This window comes from Equus caballus, chromosome 14 (genome assembly GCF_041296265.1).
Source record: "Equus caballus isolate H_3958 breed thoroughbred chromosome 14, TB-T2T, whole genome shotgun sequence".
Classification (NCBI taxonomy): Eukaryota; Metazoa; Chordata; class Mammalia; order Perissodactyla; family Equidae; genus Equus; species Equus caballus.
In genome coordinates this window covers 101,153,074-101,171,746 of record NC_091697.1, presented here as the reverse complement: position 1 = coordinate 101,171,746, position 18,673 = coordinate 101,153,074, and the positions used below count along the sequence as shown (strand labels likewise).

At 41.4% G+C, this 18,673-nt stretch overlaps 2 protein-coding genes and 1 pseudogene across 2 annotated transcripts in view; all 3 read left to right on the top strand.

The window, feature by feature from the left end:
* Nucleotides 1-8,737: 8,737 nt before the first annotated feature.
* LOC100146455 (dnaJ homolog subfamily B member 6-like) lies at nucleotides 8,738-9,549 on the top strand (annotated as a pseudogene).
* A 1,551-nt stretch (nucleotides 9,550-11,100) lies between these two features.
* ZFYVE16 (zinc finger FYVE-type containing 16) overlaps nucleotides 11,101-18,673 on the top strand; it is a 100,698-nt gene continuing 93,125 nt past the window's right edge. The window contains exon 1 of the mRNA XM_070232735.1: nucleotides 11,101-12,634. The gene's annotated coding sequence lies outside the window, so the exon portion shown is untranslated. The remainder of the gene's footprint in view (nucleotides 12,635-18,673) is intronic.
* SPZ1 (spermatogenic leucine zipper 1) lies at nucleotides 11,334-12,812 on the top strand. Its single transcript, XM_005599596.4, has one exon. The coding sequence runs from the start codon at nucleotides 11,334-11,336 to the stop codon at nucleotides 12,462-12,464; it is 1,131 nt and encodes a 376-aa protein (XP_005599653.3). The 3' UTR covers nucleotides 12,465-12,812.

The following is an 18,673-nucleotide window of genomic DNA, read 5'->3' as shown; positions in this document are numbered from 1 at the left end:
GAACAGAGGTGTTAAAGTGAAACTGCGTCTGTCAGTGGTCCTGCACATGGCCCTAGGAGGTCATTTCAGGTATCTAAAATAGTATCTAATTCTGATCTGCATCTTGGTATAGCTTCATCGGTAACTCTTACCAGGAAAGCTTACCAAGATATCACACTTATTCATTAACTCCACCAGCATTTATTCAGTGTCTTTCATGAGTCAGGGATTTTATGAGTGTTAGAGATACAACAAGGAACAAGACGAAATTCTCGCCTTTGTAGAGCTTACATTCTAACAGAGAAAACAGGTAAGTCAATAAAGAAACTGATGATCTAATCCCAGGCAGGGTGAAGGGATAGTCATGGGAGCGCCACTTCACCCATGGTGGTCAGGGAAGGCTGCACTAAGGGGATAACATCTGGGCAGAGACGAGAGTGGAGAGAGGGAGTGAGCGATGTCAAGATCTAGGAAAGATCCTCGCAGGCAGAGGGAATAGCCAGTGCAAAGGCCCCAAGCCGGGAGCATGTTTGGTTTGCTGGAGAAACATCAGGTGTTTCAGGCAGAGAGAACAACATGTTTGAAGGTTGAGAGCTGAGAGTTGAGGACTGAGAATGAACATCCTATGTTCTCGTATATAGGAGGAAACGAGATTTCTAATGGCTTCAAGATAGGGTAGGTGGGGAAGTGAAGAGAGAAGATGTTGGAAAGGTAAACCCCTTCCAGGTGCTATTGTACATTATAAGTCATGTTAAAGAGTTGGAACTTTAGTCTAATGATACATCACTAAGATATTTTGAGCCCTTACTACACTTCAGGCAATGTAATGTAATATATCCTTTACTAGGATTTTCTCACTCGATCCTCATAAATATCCTATGAGCTGAGAACTAATGTTATTTCAGTTTTACAGATGAGGCACAGAGGGGAAAAGTAATTTACTTAAGGACCCAGATCTAGTAAATAGCAAAGTTGACCTAGGATGCCGCGTCAACTTGAGTCCTAAGCCTGTACTCTCGTCCTCCACTCTTCTGCAATTTTAAATGGTCCCTATGGCTGCAGTGTATGGAGGATATGGGGGAGGAAACCCAGCAGAGGCAGGGATGAAAGGCCGAGAGGATGGTCATGGGAGCTTGGCAATGAGAGTGGGGCTGAGAACAAAGAGATGGGCTTGAGAGAGGTTTAGGAAGTGGAATCGTTAGGATTTGGTGTTTGATTGGATCCAGGAAGGGAGGGAGAGGAAGAGAGAGAGGAGTCAAAGATGATTTCCAGATTTCTCCTTAATGAAACTCTGTGGGTGCCATTTAAGGAGACAAGAAACCGAGCAGGAAGGGCAGTTTGGGGCTAGGGGAGAAGATGGTGAGGGGTTTTGGATTAAGGATGTAGAACAAGGAAGTCTGAAAACCAACTCCTCCATGAAGCAACAAGATCACTGGCAAAAAATTGTCAAAATCAACTTTTTAGAACTCTGGAAATTAACCAAATGCTTACAAGAACACAAAGAGCGTTTATTCAAGAAAAATGACTGGATCTCAGTAAGAACAGTGAGCTTTGTGGTGTTTTAATTTGCCCTCCTCCCATCCCCCTGTCCCCAGCTCTGCGGTAGCCTCAGAGCTTGAGTAGCCATGAAAACCAGCAATCTAGCAGCCACCAGAGGGGGCAGAATAGGTTTGAAGTGCCCCAAAAAGCCCCACCCCAGAGAGTCGTCACTATTTGACCTATCTGGAAGCTTCCTGAAAAGCTCCATTTTCAAGACTTGTCTCTACTTTTTTTTTTTTTTTGCTTGAGGAAGATTGTCCCTGAGCTAACATCTGTGCCCATCTTCCTCCATTTTGTATGTAGGATGCCACCACAGTATGGCTTGATGAGTGGTGTGTGGGTATGCACCCAGGATGGGAACCTGTGAACCCTGGACCACCAAAGTAGAGCACATGAACTTAACCGCTGTGCCACTGGGCCAGACCGAGATTTGTCTCTGTTTACCCACTAAGGGCTCCAGGTGTCAGAACAGCCCTATCCCCAAGGCATTCATCAGAACTATTAGCAGCAATTGCTTAACACTGCAACTGCCTGAGGTGGCCAATGAAAGGCTGACCAAAAACCTTAAAGGGAAACACTGGGGAATGAGATGTTCAACGGGGGGCATTAAAAAGCTGAGGCATATTCCTGGGAATCTAGAAAGTCATGCACATAGAAAGGACTGAGTGAGGGGCAAGAGTGAGGCAGAAAATCAGAGAAGTTGATGCCATGGAAGAAAAAAAGCCACAATTCATTGAACACTTACTGAGCGCCAGATGCTGTGCTTGTGCTTACAACATCCTGCCTCGTGGGTACATATCATCACAATCCCCAAGTAACAGTTGAGGAAACTGAGGTTCTGTGAGGTTAGGTAACTGGGAGAGGTTGCAGGGCTAGTACACGGCCGAGCTGGGATTTGAACTCAGGCAGGCTGACTTCACACTTCGTTCTGGATCTGAATGTCTAGAAGGGCCAGGAGTGTAAAATGCAGCTGAGGGCACTAGTCAATAAAGACGTAAACTTGTCCTTTTTGGATTTCTCAGCGAGGAGGTCTTTGAGGAACTTCTTGAAGAGCTGGGGCAAGAAATCAGATTCTAGTGGTTTGAAGAGTGAGTGGGAGTAAGGAAACAGATGAAGCATTCAGCCATTCAGTTGGAAAGAGCAAAGAGGTGGGGCCTTAGCTAGCTGGAGGACCAGTGAGCATGCACTGTTCTTTTTGTTTTTGAGAGATTTCAGCATATGTAAACAGTGCCCTGTAGCTAGGAAAAGGCGTGGTCTCTCAGGAGGTGAAAAGGCCCAGTGTCTTGGGCCCAGGGGAGAAAAGCAAGACAGGAGGGAGGGGATGCCAATCCCAACAGGCCAGAGACCTGAAATCTGACACCCAGAGACAAGCAACCTGCATTATTCTTAACCTCATTCTCAGATCAATTTCATTGTTTGCCCTTTTTGCTTTAGAGATAGAAGCTTGTCTTTAGAAATTAAGAAACAAGGCAGGAGACTGGCCCAGTGGAGTAATGGTCAAGTTCACGTGCTCCGCTTCGATGGCCTGTGGTTTGCCATTTCAGATCTTGGGCACAGACCTACACACTGCTCATCAAGCCATGCTGCGGCTGCACCCCACATAGAAGAACTAGAAGGCCATACAGCTGTGGACTGGGGGCCTTTGGGGAGAAAAAAAAAAAGTGGATTGGCAACAGATGTTAGCTCAGGGCCAATCTTCCTTACCAAAAAAGCATACCTCAAAAAAGAAACAAGGCAGAATTGATGAAGAAACATCATAGTGAAGGAAGATTAATTATTTACATCATTCAAGTCCTCTGCAGTTCTTTAAATGTAGTTACATAATCATTGGTCTTATTAATTGCCATAAAGCGTGTCAGTGTTAGGTTTATAGCATGTCATCTTGATAATCTGTCTGTCTTCAGAGTATCCTAGGGATCCTCAGACACTGTCTGCAGGAGTTGGAAACCGCTTGGTCTAATGGAGCAAGTAGTGAGTTCTGACTGAAAACCAGTAAGTCCGGAGATCTGATGTACAGGCATGATGTCTAAACTTAATAATAGTGTATTGAACACTGAAAATATGCTGAAAGAGTAGATTTCTGGTGTACTCATCACACACACAAAACATGTGAGAAGGTGATTTGTTAATTAGTTTGTATCAACCATTTCACTATGTATATGTATATCAAATCACCATGTTGTACACCTTAAATATATACAATTTTTATTTAAAAATGTACAAATAAATTAAAAATAAATAAACCTATTCATTAAAAGAAAAACAGACGAGGGATTCTACTGGTTCTCAAACTTGGCTATACATGGAAATGCACTGGGGAGCCTTAAAAGTACTGATGCCTGGGCTCCAATCGACAGACTGTATTCGAACTTAGTTGTCCCAATGATGTCTTTTAAAGGTAGTTTTCTTTTCCAGTTCGGGATCCCGTCCAGAATCACACATCGCATTTAGTTGTGATATCTCTTTAATTCCCCTTTGAACAGATCCTCAATCTTGCTTTGCTTCCAAGATCTTGAGTTTTTTGAAGAGCATAGCCTAGCTATTTTCTAGAATGTCCCTCCATTTTTGTTTTTCTGCTGTTTTCTGATGTTTAGGTTCAAACTATGCATGTTTGGTCATGAATATTACAGAAGTGATGTGTCTTTCTCTGTGCATCCTGGAGGCACAGAAAATTTTATTTGTCCCACTACTGGTGACGGTGACTTCAATCACTTGGTTAAGGTGGTGGCTGCCTGGCTTCCCCACCATAAAGTTATTATTTTTCCTGTTGCTTATTAATAAGTATCTTTGGAAAGATGCTTTGAAATTATGTAAATATCTCGTTGCTCATCAAATTTTCACCCCCTAGTTTCAGCATAAATTGACGATCTGTGATTGCAACAAGGATTACTCTAGTGGTTGCCAACTGGGGATTTTCTGATCCCACCATTGCTTTTGCGTTTACTAGTTGGCATTCTATTGTAAAGAAGGGTTTTCTCTTCTCCCTCGTTTATCCATCATCTATCACTTGATGTTAGTATGGACTCATGGATTCTGATTTTAATCTATTGGTAATGTCTGTTAATATTATTTATTGATTGATTTTAAGATTGGCGTCAGAGCTAACAACTGTTGCCAATCTTCTTTTTTTCTGCTTTTTCACCCCAAATCCCCCCAGTATATAGTTGTATTTTGTTGTTGTTGTTGTTGTGGGTCCTTCTAGATGTGGCATGTGGCATGCCACCTCAGCATGGCCTGATGAGTGGTGCCATGTCCGCATCCAGGATCCGAACTGGTGAAACCCTGGCCTGTTGAAGCTGAGCGCGCGAACTTAACCACTCAGCCACCGGGCCTGCCCCCACCATTATTTATTTTGAGGTTCAACATCCCATATTTGACAGCGAGAGTTCCTTCAGCTAGTTCTTGCGTCCTTTCGACATCTACTCTCTACTTTGCAATTACACAGGGCTGAGATGAAGACATAAATTTCTTAGGTAACACAAAAATTTCACTTTCCCAATTAATCGAAATCACACTCTACCAAGTATCTCAGTGTTGCCAAATAAAGAATTTGACTTTTTGAAATAAACTTTTTATTCTAGAATAAAGTTTTAGATTTAAAGAAAAGTTGCAAAGCTTGTTCAGAGAGTTCCTGTATACCCCGCATCCAGTTTCTCCGTTGTTTACATCCTACACTGCTATGTACACTTGTCACAACCGAGAAGCCAGCAGTGGCGCATGACTATTGACCAAACCCCACTTCATTCAGATCTCACCAGTTTTCCCCAATGTCCGTCTTCTTTTCTTCCAGGGTTGTATCCAGGATCCCACAGGACTTTTAGTCATTATGTCTCCTCAGTGTCTTCTGCTCTGTGACTGTTTCTCCAACTTTCCTTGCTTTTGATGACGTGACAGTTTTGAGAAGTACTGGTCAGGTATTTTGTAGAATGCCTCTCAATTTGTTTTTGTCTAATGCTTTTTCTCGTGGTTAGACTAGGGGTAATGGGTTTTGAGGAGGAAGACAACAGAGATGCAGTCCCATTCTCACCCCATCAGGATACATCCCATTGACATGACCCAGCGCTGATCATGTGAACGGGCCCAGATGGTGTTTGCTAGGTTTCTCCACTGGAAAGTTACTTTTATTCCCCCTTTCCACGCTCAACTCTTTGGAGGCAAGTCATTAGGCATTGTCACAGTCTGCTTTCCATGCCTTGTGTCCTCTGACCTCCTGGCTGATTTTTAAATTTTTTCATACAGTATGTTTTACTCTTTGTGAAGTGGGTTCTATGGGTTTTGACAAACACATAGTCATAGATCTATCACTCTGGTACCATACAGCTTAATTCTTTGTGAAGTGGGTTCTACGGGTTTTGACAAACGCATAGTCATGGATCTATCACTTTGGTACCATACAGCTTAATTCCATCACTCTAAAGAATACCCCATGATGGTGCCAGCCAGGTGACATAGTGGTTAAGTCTGCAGGTTTGGATCCTGGGTGCCGACCTACACACCTCTCGTTGAGCCATGCCGTAGTGGCGTCCCACGTACAAAATAAAGGAAGATTGGCAACGGATGTTAGCTCAGGGTCAGTCTTCCTCGCCAGAAAGAAAGAACCCTATGCTCTCCTTAGTTAACCCCTTCTTCTTCTAATCCTTGGAAAACTCTGATCTGCTTTCTGTCCCTGCAGTTTTACCTTCTCTGGTTGTCTTGTGAATGGAATCATTTGCTATATAGCATTTCCAGTCTGAACATTTTTGTCATGGAAATGCCATTTGCGTTATATGTTTGTCTGACAAGGTCCTTGCGAAACAAACCAGTCTCAGCAACTTTGAAAATCTGCTGTTCCACGTGACCCTTTCCTGTATAACACTGAGCGGATGTTAGAAATCCTTCCACAGCCTCCGGATCCGCAGAGCCTTTAACAAGCTAAGGCAGGCTGGGGCTCTGATTCCAGCTCTCGTCGTAACCAACTGTAATTCTGGGCAAGTCACTTCAAATCTTCACCCTCAAACTCTGAAAAAAATAAAACTGTAGATGTGAGTATCTCCATGGTTCCACTCATTCTAAAGTTCTATATATAAAAAAAAAAAGTTCGGGGCTGGCCCCGTGGCCTAGTGGTTAAGTTCGCGCGCTCCGCTGCAGGCGGCCCGGTGTTTCCTTAGTTCGAATCCTGGGCGCGGACATGGCACTGCTCGTCAGACCACGCTGAGGCAGCGTCCCACATGCCACAACTAGAAGAACCCACAACGAAGAATACACAACTATGTACCGGGGGGCTTTGGGGAGAAAAAGGAAAAAATAAAATCTTAAAAAAAAAAAAAAAAAAGTTTGTGAGTAATTTTAATAGCACCCAGCACCACCTGGTGGTCAAAGGGAAGAGGACATGCTGAGGAAAAACGTTAATAGACGCGTCCCGCTGCATCGGTATTTTGCTTGTTTGAATAAAATTTCACATTTTCAAACAATTTCTCCTCTAAACTGGCTACATACAAGTGCAGTACTACATATAAAATCAACCACATGGGTCATTATGTCTAAAATCACACCCTGCATTTCAGAATCCCTTGTGGATATGCTCTAACCCTTGAATAGTCATCATCAATCAGCTATTATGCTTTGGTTAACAGAAAAGAAAACAAAACAAAACTATAGAACAATTACACAAAATAAAAATATACTTCATTATACCGAAAAACTTCTATCATATTAAAATTATTCATACATATTTGAGCAAGAAAATAAGTGATGGTATTCAATTATAACCCCCAAAATAAAACAAACATCTGTGAGTTCTTACTTATATAAATGCATAGTTGAATGAATGAATGAATAGGTAAATACAGGAAAACAGCTCTTCTTTACAAAATAATTCCAGTCAATAAATATAAAAGGAATAAGAGAAATAGAAAACCATCATTTGATCCCTACTGAGTAACTATTGCAGGCAAGATCCACTCCTTATACTAAAAAGTTGACTGTACAGGCAAAAGTTTGAGGAGAAACAGGATAACTTCATAGTCTCAAAATATCTCCCCCAAGATCTTTATTAATTACAAAAAAAAGATAGTAGCTTTACAGCAGATAAATCCAGCAGATATCTCCTAATAAAGTGACCAAGGTTAACATCGCAAAAATGACATAATGACATCATGTGCCCTTTGATATGATTTATATTTTTGTTAAGGCTAACTGGTTTTAAAGAGAGAAAATTGTATACAATTTTTCCCTCTAATAATTTTAGAAACAGCTTTTTGCTTTTCTTTTTTTAAAGTCATTAAGCAACGGGAAACTTAGTAGATAGCAATCAGAAGACAATCCAAATGTGTCTGACTTCCCCAGTTATCCACTGGGAATGTGGGTCATAAAGGAGAGAGGACCACTCTGGGATTCTTTCATCACCCGCAGTAAACTCAGATTTCAATAAAATTAACAGAAATGTTATGTGAAATTCATTATATTTGTATGCAGGAAGGAAACATTTAAATTCCCTTTTGATGAAAGGAAAAGAGTTCTCTTGATATCTTGACCAAGCTAACTTCAAATCAGTTTCCATAACAATCAAAGACAATATCATATTTACGTCCAAAAGCATCTAAAAGCCCCAAGCATAAGAAAAAAAATATAAAATACGTTTTCTTTTCAAGTATCGGTGAAACATACATAAACACTGATAATTTACTAGGCCAAAGAGAAAATATCAATTTCAAAAAGTAGAAATATTATATTTTCTGATTACAATGCAATAAACTAGAAATAAATGACCAAATCAGAAGAAAAAATTTCCCTGGCCTGGAGATTGAAAAATTTTCCTAAATGATGCCTTGAATCAACAGGACCTTATGAGATGGAATCAAAGCATGAGGACAATTGCTAGCCTCCATGGTATCACTGTGTGAATTAGAAAAAGCGCTCCTTCTTCATGTCAAAAAAAAAGGACCAACTCTGCTGTATCTGTGGACGGTCATGAGGCGATGGCTCTGAGCCCAGCTGTCTGGAAGATGAGCATGAGGCTCAGGGAAATTGAAGTCAAGTGAACTGGTAGCTGTGAAAGAAAAGTATATAAATTTCTTTTCTCTAAAAAAAAAAACCTACTAGGGGAGAAAGGAAAGCGCGAGGAGCCACTGTCACCGTCACCAGCGCCGCCGGGCCGGAGCCAAGGGAGACCGGGCCCTTTCCCGCCGCGCCGTCCCACCGCCGGCCCCGCGTCCTCGGACTTGTTCCAACAGCCTGTTAAAACACGGTGGAGTGCTATGAAGTTCTAGGCGTGCAGAGACATGCCTCAGCCGAGGATATTAAAAAGGCATATCGGAAACTGGCACTGAAGTGGCATCCAGATAAAAATCCTGAGAATAAAGAAGAAGCAGAGAGAAAATTTAAACAAGTAGCTGAGGCGTCTGAGGTGTTATCAGATGCTGAAAAACGGGACATCTATGACAAGTACGGCAGAGAAGGATTAAACGGTGGAGGTGGAGGTGGAAGTCGCTTTGACAGTCCGTTTGAGTTTAGCTTCACATTCTGTAACCCAGATGACGTCTTCAGGGAATTTTTTTGGTGGAAGGGACCCGTTTTCATTCGACTTCTTTGAAGACCCATTTGAAGACTTTTTTGGTAGTCGAAGGGGCCCTTGCGGAAGCAGAAACCGAGGCACAGGGTCGTTTTTCTCTGCCTTCAGTGGATTTCCATCTTTTGGAGGAGGATTTCCTTCTTTTGATGCAGGATTTACTTCCTTCGGTTCACTGGGTCGTGGGGGCCTCACTTCGTTCTCTTCCATGGCATTTGGTGGTAGTGGGATGGGCAACTTCAAATCTATATCAACTTCTACTAAAACCGTTAATGGCAGAAAAATCACTACAAAGAGAATTGTCGCGAATGGTCAAGACAGAGTAGAAGTTGAAGAAGATGGCCAGTTAGTCTCTAACTAACGGTAAGGAGCAGCTGCTGCGCTTGGATAGCAAGCAGTTCAACGCACGCATGTAACAAACAGAAATGTTAACCTAACAAGCACCATTTGAGGATTAACAGGAACACTTTTTTTGAAGATTTCAAACGAACTCGACTTTCAGTATAACTGTACCTAGTCTAAAGTATTTATGCACAGCTCGTAGGAGCCCTATTTGTCATAGACTTTTGAGTTTATTGTTGGGACCAAATAATAGGACCATTTTTTTGTTTTTTGTCTTTAAAATTGTTGTAAATCTCTGTATGCTCTTTGCTTTTTTATTAAACGTAATCCAAAGTGGCCGTGACTCTTTCGTACACTAACACCAGCGCGGACCTGCTTTTCCATTGTGTTTGAAACGTGAGCCGAATAACGTCAGCCTGCTGTGAAGTTAACATCGCCAGAATGAATCGTCCACAAAAATAATTTCTTTTTTTTTCAGTATTTAGTAGTGAAAGATATTAATGCATTAATGGTAATACATTTCTGGTTTAATATAAATTGAGGATGTTTTCTAGTTGTGCATGAATGCTGGCAACTTAGTAAGTTTCGGCAATTGTTTAAATATGTAATGTTAAGCTTAGGTTTAAAAAAGTAAAGCTGGTAAATTGGATCTTTGTCATTTACTTAAAAAAAAAAAAAAGAAAAGAAATGCGAATGTGTTTGGTGCATTCTTTCCAGAAAAAAAAAAAAAAAAAACCTACTAGGGTATGAGTTTTCCTTTAAGATTGGAAGCAAACTTCCAGTTAGTAAAGTGCTTGCTAGCAAGATTTTGAAGGCCAAGAAAAAGTCTCACTTAAGGAATGTTTTCTTTGGTTGAACTCAATATTCTTGAGGTCCTGATTGCTATGGAGAAAAAGACAAAGACGCACTAGATTTTAAATTTGAGTGAGTTTTCTACAACCCACTATAAGATTTAGCTGTTTCAAATGCTTTAGATAAATTATGCCACTTTTAACAAGTTCTTGTGAAAAGTAGTGATGACAGTTTTACATCATTCGATGTAAATGATTGGGGAGCAAGCTTACTCAGCCTGGCTTAAAGGATGCCTGTATTTGAACCCAAGAAAAGTCCCAATTTGTAACTGCGTTGTTAGAGAACCATTCAGATATTCTCTTCTGACTGCAGCAGAATATTTTTGAATAGAGTGATTCCTGACATTATTTCCCTAAGATCACAAAAAGATGCAGCACTTTGGGGTTCTATTTTGTAAGGATAACTTCCTTAGACAGTAGCATCCCTCTTAGAATGGAACGGTAGAGTCTCCAGGTGCTGTGAAAGAAAGGGGAACCTCACCAGGGAGCGCGTCCCTCAGCCACGTACTCACAGGGTGGAAAAACACTGCAGTGGAGGTTGGGTCGTGGGCGGTGGGGCTGAGGAAGGACTGTCACCGACCACAGTTAGAATGACATGAATAAAGACCCAGGCAAGTAAGGAGGGGAAGGACTGGGAAGGAAGAGAGAGCCTTCTGGCGTGAGCAGTAGAGGTAGCTCAAGGTTGATTTTGATGCAGGAGTCAGTGGGCAGGACTTTAAGAGGCTTCTATTGTGACACAAAGGAGACAGAAGCTGGGGATAGGCCACAATGGTGCAGTGACAGAATAAGGACCTGGTTGCTAGGGTCTGAGAATAAATACCAGAAGCCTGGAAGAGGAGAGATGGAGCCCTAGCTCCTGGTCCCTCTTCCCTCCCCCTCTCCCCCAGGCTATCTGAAATGTCACCTACCACCTAAACATCACCTTCCTAGCTTCAGTCCTTAACTCTGATCTCTGACTTCTTAGTTTCACATTCTCCAGCCATTTGCACCGAGGAACGCCACCTTCCCTTCCCGTAATCTCTAAGGTTTTCTGCTTTCCTCGTGCCCTGATCACCAGCCCTACTAACTCAGCAGAGATGGAAGTGCCCACCGTCTCCAAAACTCTTAAGCCTACTGCTGGTGTCACTCAAGAGTCTCTGGAGCCCAGGATTATCGTTGCCTTATTCGAAATCCGATCACTTCCCCCTGTCTCCTGGGGTTCTCTCCCTTCCCTAAAGGGTGGGGTCCATCAAGCAACTGAACAAGAGACTGCAAAGAAGTTTGAAAATCTCCTAAAAGAAATTAAGGATATTGTTAAAAATATGACAAGTTGTGAAGAGAAGATCACAGAAGCAAAAGAATCTTTTGAGGAAACCAATATTTCTGAGGATGTGGCAGAGCTTACAGAAAAAATCAGAGGACTCGATAAAATGAACAAAGTGCTATTGGAAAACCTGCTTGGTAGTTTGGACCTAGAGAAAGAACAGAATGCAAAGAAACAGGAGACGATATTGGAAAACCAGAACTCCAAGGATACAGTACAAGGTTTTGCAAGGGATTTGGTAAATCGTTCAGAAGAAGAAAGAGCCCTGAATGAAACTCAGCTAAGTAAGGAAAAGGCAAAGCATGAATTCCCTCATGTTCAAGAAAAAAATATCAAACTTAGGAACAACATGGAGCAGTTACTCCAGGAAGCAGAACACTGGAGTGTGCAACATAGTGAGCTTAGTGAACTAATAAAATTGTACCAGAAATCTCAGGAAGACATAAGAGAAACTCTTGCAAATAATAGAATCCATTTCCAAACGCAACAAAATAACGAGGCGTCAGCTAAGCACAAGCTGGAGGAACAAGTGAAGAAACTGAAGCATGACACGTATTCATTGCATTTGATTGCAGCTTTGCTGGAGAATGAATGCCAGATCTTACAGCAGAGAGTAGAGCTTCTCAAGGAACTCCATCGTCAGAAAGAGCGAGCTCGGCAAGAGAAGCCAATTCAGATCAACAGTGAACAGGACGAGAAAGAACCGAAGCTACCAGAAGCCCAGAAGGTAGAAATGTATAAGCAGAAAATACAAGCAATGGAGGGTGCATTTCAGAAAAGAAACCAATTCTATAGAAGCCTGGATGTTTGTCGTAATAAAAAAGCTCGTAATAACTGGCTCAATATTCGTATTGCAAGAAAAGCTCTTATGGGAAAAAGGAGGCCAGGCAGCAGCCTAAGATAGAAAATATCAAAAGTAGAAGAAAAGGCAATTCTTAAAAACCGAAAACTATAATACATCCAACTCCAGGCATGATCAATCATCAAACCTACGATAGATCTGTTGGTTCAACTGAGAAACAGCTATGGAACAAGAAGATTGACACCAACCTTGTTCGTTCCCTCAGTAGTTATGTAAGTTTGGCTTTTAATGACCATTGGTGTCAACATCAAGTTCATAATTTTTCATCTTTACAATATGCTTGCTTTTGTAGTTATTAGATAGGGATCCTATGACGCTTTAACCAAAAGTAGGAAGTTACAGGTCCAATTAAGTAAAGATCTAAATAAAAACCAGATCAAACAATGGAAAGGTTTTTTTTTTTTTTTCTTTATTTAAAGATGACCTCGGGGGGGGAAGTTCTGGGGGAAAAAGTATATAAAACTTCAATTGTGAACTTTTAAAGCTTGCTTTTTAAATTCATGTTTCCTTTTCCCATTATCCACTGAAGTGTGGGGAGCGCTGGAGTAAAAAAAGAAATGCTGATAAACTGCTCGTAAACAGTTTTTCGCTTCTCGTAAGTCTCTCCATCCCCTGGATCTACTTTTGCTGATGCTCCTCCCTGCTCCTCTGCTAGGGACTGGTGGGCATACCGGAAGCGGAGGCCCTGGGGGAAGGACACCTTGGCTTGTTTAGAAGAACAGATGAGTATCTAGATTTTGTTCTGTGCACGAAAAATTCCTCCCATGCCCCCAGGTGGGGGCACTAGAGTTACCCCGGGCAAAAAGCAATACCTCTGTTAGGGCAGCTGAACTTCTGGTTCCAGAAAAGATGGAGCAGATGCATTTCTCCCTATTCCTCCCATTAAGTAAGCTAAAAACCCTGGACATTATGTATAAAATGAGCATGAGAAGACTGTGACAGATGGAGAGAAGGAGACAGACTGGCCTCGGACCCTGAGACATAAGGAATAACATGATGCTGCATTCCCTGGGTTTTCTTTTTGTCTCATGTATCCTGGACTAAGTCTTAGAGGAGCCCACAATCCAGAAATGCCAATGCATTTAGACAGAAAATGCACTCCCCCCCCACCATAAAGCCAGCTTTCTCTTGCCAAAGGATGAGGAAAAGGACAGTCTGGCAAGACAGAAACCTTTGACAAAAACTGCCCTGCTCTGGGGTCCCGGCCCCATGGCTGAGAGGTTAACTTCACGTGCTCTGCTTTGGCGGCCTGGGGTTTACTGGTTCAGATCCTGGGCATGGACCTACGCGTAACTCATCAAGCTATGGTGTGGCATTATCCCATAGAAGAACTAGAATGACCTACAACTAGGATATACAACTACTTACTGAGGGCTTTGGAGAGAAAAAAAAGAGGAAGATTGGCAACAGATGCTAGCTCAGGGCCAATCTTCCTCACCAAAACTAAAACCAAAAAACCCCTGCCCTACTCTAGTCAAACCGCATGGAAAAAGCCATGCCTCCGCCCTTGCCCCCATCTGCAAATACTTAGTGGAGAGACTAGACTTTAGCCCTTGCCTGGAGGTAACAAAGCACTCCTCCCCTCATCTTCTGGGGTGGTGCAGAGAAGGCAAAGTGGGGACCCTGGAGTTCCACCCCCACCCAATGGTAACGAGGTGCTTCCCCCTGACCCCTTCCCTCAGTGGAGTCCACATGGATAGCCTAGATTTCTACACCCTTCCCCCACTGTCACAACATCAGAAGAAACCTGCTAAAACAGAAGATTTAAATAAGATCCAGGGTCTCGTAACATAACGCCCAAAATGTCTAGGACATACAGAAAAGTCACTCTTCATTCCAAGAATGAGGAAAATCTCAACTTGAATGAGAAAAGACAATTAACAGATGCCAACAATGGGAGGACAGATGTTGGAATTATCTGACTAGGGTTTTAAAGCAGTCATTATAAAGATGCATCATTGAGCAACTACAGACACACTTGAAACAAGTGAAAAAAATAGAAAGTCTCAGAAACAAAAGAGAAAATACAAAGCAGAAACAGGAGCCAGCCAGGTGGCAACACGGTTAAGTTCGCACATTCAGCTTTGGTGGCCCAGGGTTCACCAGTTCGGATCCCAGGTGTGGACATGGCACCGCTTGGCAAGCCATGCTGGGGTAGGCGTCCCACATATAAAGTAGAGGAGGGTGGGCATGGATGTTAGCTCAGGGCCGATCTTCATCAGCAAAAAGAAGAGGATTGACAGTAGATGTTAACTCAGGGGGGAAAAAAAAACAAGAAACAAATAGAATTTATAGAATTGAAAAATATAGTATGTAAAAATAAACTCACTGGATGTGCTCAATATTAGAATGTTGATGTCAGAGTAGAGATTCCACGAACTTGAAGATAGAATAATAGAAATTACCCACTCTGAACAACAGAGAAAATAGGCTGAAAAAAAGTCTAGATTCTAGAGTCTCAAGAATCTGTGGAACAGTAACAAAAGATCTAACATTGGTGTTGTCAGAATCCCCCGCAAAGAGGGATAGAATATGGACTGGAAAAGTAGTCAACAAAAAAAATGGCTGAAAATTCTTCAAATTTAGTGAAAGGCATAAAACTACAGATTCAAGAAACTGAGTGAACTCCAAATAGTGTAAACTCAACGTCAAGGCACTCACCATCAAATTTCTGAAACCTAAAGACAACGTAAAAATCTTGAAAGCAGTGAGAGAGAGAAATGACTCATTAGATATAGGGGAACAGTGATCCAAATGACAGTGAATTTCTCATCAGAAACCATGGAGGCCGGAAGGAAAGGAACATCTTTCAAGAACTGAAAGAGACGTCAACCCAGAATTGTTTGCTTAGTGAAAAAATACTGCAGGAATTAAGATGAAATCAATTTATTCTCAGATTGTGGAAAAGTGAGAGAATTTGTTGCTATTTGTTAGAAGAGTCCATTTGGTTGCATTACTAATCCTCTTTTTTTTGCATTCAAGAAAATGAGTGATCCCTTCAGCTTCAGGCTTTGTTCTATTCCATTTCCAAACAGGAAATTCGCATAGCAGGTGCTAAATGAGTGAAATGAGAAACTACAACGTCGTTGAACCAAGTAATCACTTCTTGTGCTTTCTCTTGTTCATATGCGTCACCCGAACAAATTCTGTCAGTGCCATTTATCTGTCAAATGCTCAGGGCTGACTCGCCAGTTCCTAAACCCTGCACTGAGGCTCCCCTGCCACCACAACAAGCGCACAAGGGAACCGGGGGGGGTTTTCACGTTTTTGAGAGATGCACAGCAATATGCGACATCCATTGCACACGACACACTCTCAAGGCAGTCATAGTTTCAACATTAGATTGCACATAGCACCACACCCAGAAGTGACATTTTCATTGGTGAGAGCTCAGTCACGAGGCCACATCCATCTGAAAGCAATTGAGAAATGAGGTTTTAGGCTGGGCGACCACGCGACCCAGGCAGAAGGAAGAGTTAATTTTGAAATGTTGTGAATTGTAGTGAAAATATTTTTGTGTTTCTTCACAGTTAGGGATTTCTTTCTTTTTTTTTTAAAGATTTTATTTTTCCTTTTTCTCCCCAAAGCCCCTCCTCCGGTACCTAGCTGTGTATTTTCAGTTGTGGGTCCCTCTAGTTGTGGCATGTGAGATGCCGCCTCCACATGGTTTGATGAGCAGTGCCATGTCTGCACCCAGGATCCGAACCAGTGAAACCCTGGGCCACGGAAGCAGAGCGCGCGAACTTAACCACTCGGCCATGGGGCCGGCCCCAGTTAGGGGTTTCTGAACAAATTTTATGGAAACTTGGAGATCCTGGACTAAAAGCAAGCTCTAGAAGATAATTTACAACTGTATAGAGAATGAGAACTCAAAAGACACCTAACTTTGGAGATGTGTGTTTACATCTCAAGCTAGGGGGAGGCCTGGACTTTGGAGACATCTCTGAGTTGTAAAGCTGGAGACGCTGGACTTACCTGGCCCCTGGAGAGATTTATTTACATTATAAAAGGGTTAGAGAGAGAACCCAGGATCCTTTATACCTTTTCTTCAAGGAGCAGAGGTCCCGCTCCCACCCCACTTTTAGAAGGAGGAGACAGCTGCCTTTCTTGTCTACACAAATGCCTAGATTCATTCTCTCAGCTTTCATCACAGTACAGACCGTGGTGTATGCAGGGTGACCTCTGGTGCTCGTTGCATCTCTCCAGGGGTAAGAACTGGAGCACAATTATTATTATGTAAGTAATCATAGTCTGTCTCTGATCCAAAAACCTCGTATGTGCGTGCAGGACAAGATAAAGATGAATACTAAAGACCCAACAAAGACAATCACAGTCTTCACAACCAGTTCTATTATGGATGAAGCATCGGGCATAAGAAATTCTCATTTGTTGAAGTACTGAAAATACAATTTGAAATACTGCTCCCTACTCCACAGACCAACATTTCTTTCTCATGTTTGGAATATGGATCACTTTACAAATAATCTAAGAGCCAAAATTTTCCTATTCCAGCCTCTGGCAGAAGAAAAAGATTTCCAGTGAAGCAGGATTGAGGCTCTCAAAGAATCACGCATTTCTTCCATCTGCCTTTCCCTCTAATGGAAACTACATACCATCTACACTGTTTTATTTTCCAACCATCTTGATTAATAAAACATTGTGCAGTTCATTTTTGTATTTTACCAGATATGTGGTTCGCATTACCAAGAAATAAATTGTTGCTAAAATTAATTACAGGTGTTTAATCAAGCTTCAAATACAGCAAGCAAGCCCCGCTACATCACACCCTCTGGATTTGGCGTTGACTTTAACATTTTCTATGTGTAATAAAATTGTCCTCCTACCACAGAGTCATATATATATTTTTATCCAATTCCAAAACATGCAAATGAGAATTTCTAAAAACAAGGCATTTCTAAAGGTGGGTTCATGTGGCCTCCAGTGGACAATTATGGATTATAGTCCTTCGGTTAATGTAAAATTATTTGGAGAAGTATCATGGCATTTCACACTCGGAAGGATGTTTAGGCCATCACTTGTAGACAGTGAAAAGCCAAGCTGTGAAATCAGTGAAAATCTGGAACCAGAATCAGTGTTGGCCTAGTCCAGAGGCTCTTCAACGCTGTATTTTCTCATACCCGAGGGTCAAATTCCAATAAAAATCCAACTCTGTTTTTGGAACTTTTAGACGTTCGTTCCCAGCATCAGTACACTCTGTCCAACAGCAATAGTGATTTTTAATATATATTTTTTGGATAATCGTCCTAGGAGGAAGAAAAAATTCATACAAACTTCTTTGTCAAATAAATTTTTCCCAATAAATTCTTCATGGTAATGAACTAGGAATTCTTGATTTCAAAATACTTGCATCTCTACAAAGTCTCTCCCATCAAGCCATAGCAGTTCCACAGATTAAAACAAACAAAAGAAAACAGTTCTTGATAATGTTAATACTTCAGTAGGAATAAGCACCTCATTTCTCCTTGAAAATATATTCCGTGAGCCAAAAATTATTTTTAAAAATTTGGCTTCCCTGTAGGCCCAAGTAAGGGTTTAACTCTTTAGAAAATTCTGAAATGTGATGTAACAAATATACAGAAAAATGTGTAAAACTTATTTGTACAACTTAACAAATAATTAAAAATTAAAAACCTATTTAACCACTCCTTGGGTCTTGAATTTGATAATTCACGAACACAAAATTGCTTTGACAGATCTCTAGATATTGCCCCCTTAATTGAAAAAGCAATATGATGTTTATATACGCTATTCAAGTTAAGTTTTCTGTGAAGTAGTCTTTTCTCATTGCAAAGACAGACTACAAAAAACTTCAGCGCTGTTTGGGTGTCTTATTTCAACTGCAGATTATTTTCCCCAGTGGAAAGCTGACTATTTTTGTTTTAGAAAAATGGGTTGTTTGAAGGTGAAAATCTTTTATCCTTTTTCACAATTTATTTTCATTATAGGTTCGTACATTCTTATTAAATATTTCATATACTTTATTGCAACTACTTTGTTATGACTACATCTTAGATAAATACTGAAAAGGAAAACTTGATTTCGTTGTTCAGTAGCTTAAGTGAAGTCAGAATAGAGTGGTTTCTGTAGAAATTGGAGAGCACTGTTTTACATCTGGTTGAACCACAGCAGCGCCTCTCTTGTTGTGAAAGGTAATTAAATGCTTTGCCCTCGGGAACTTGATTTTTGTGTGGCTGAGACATTAACATAGTGCTAACTGCTAAGCATACTGT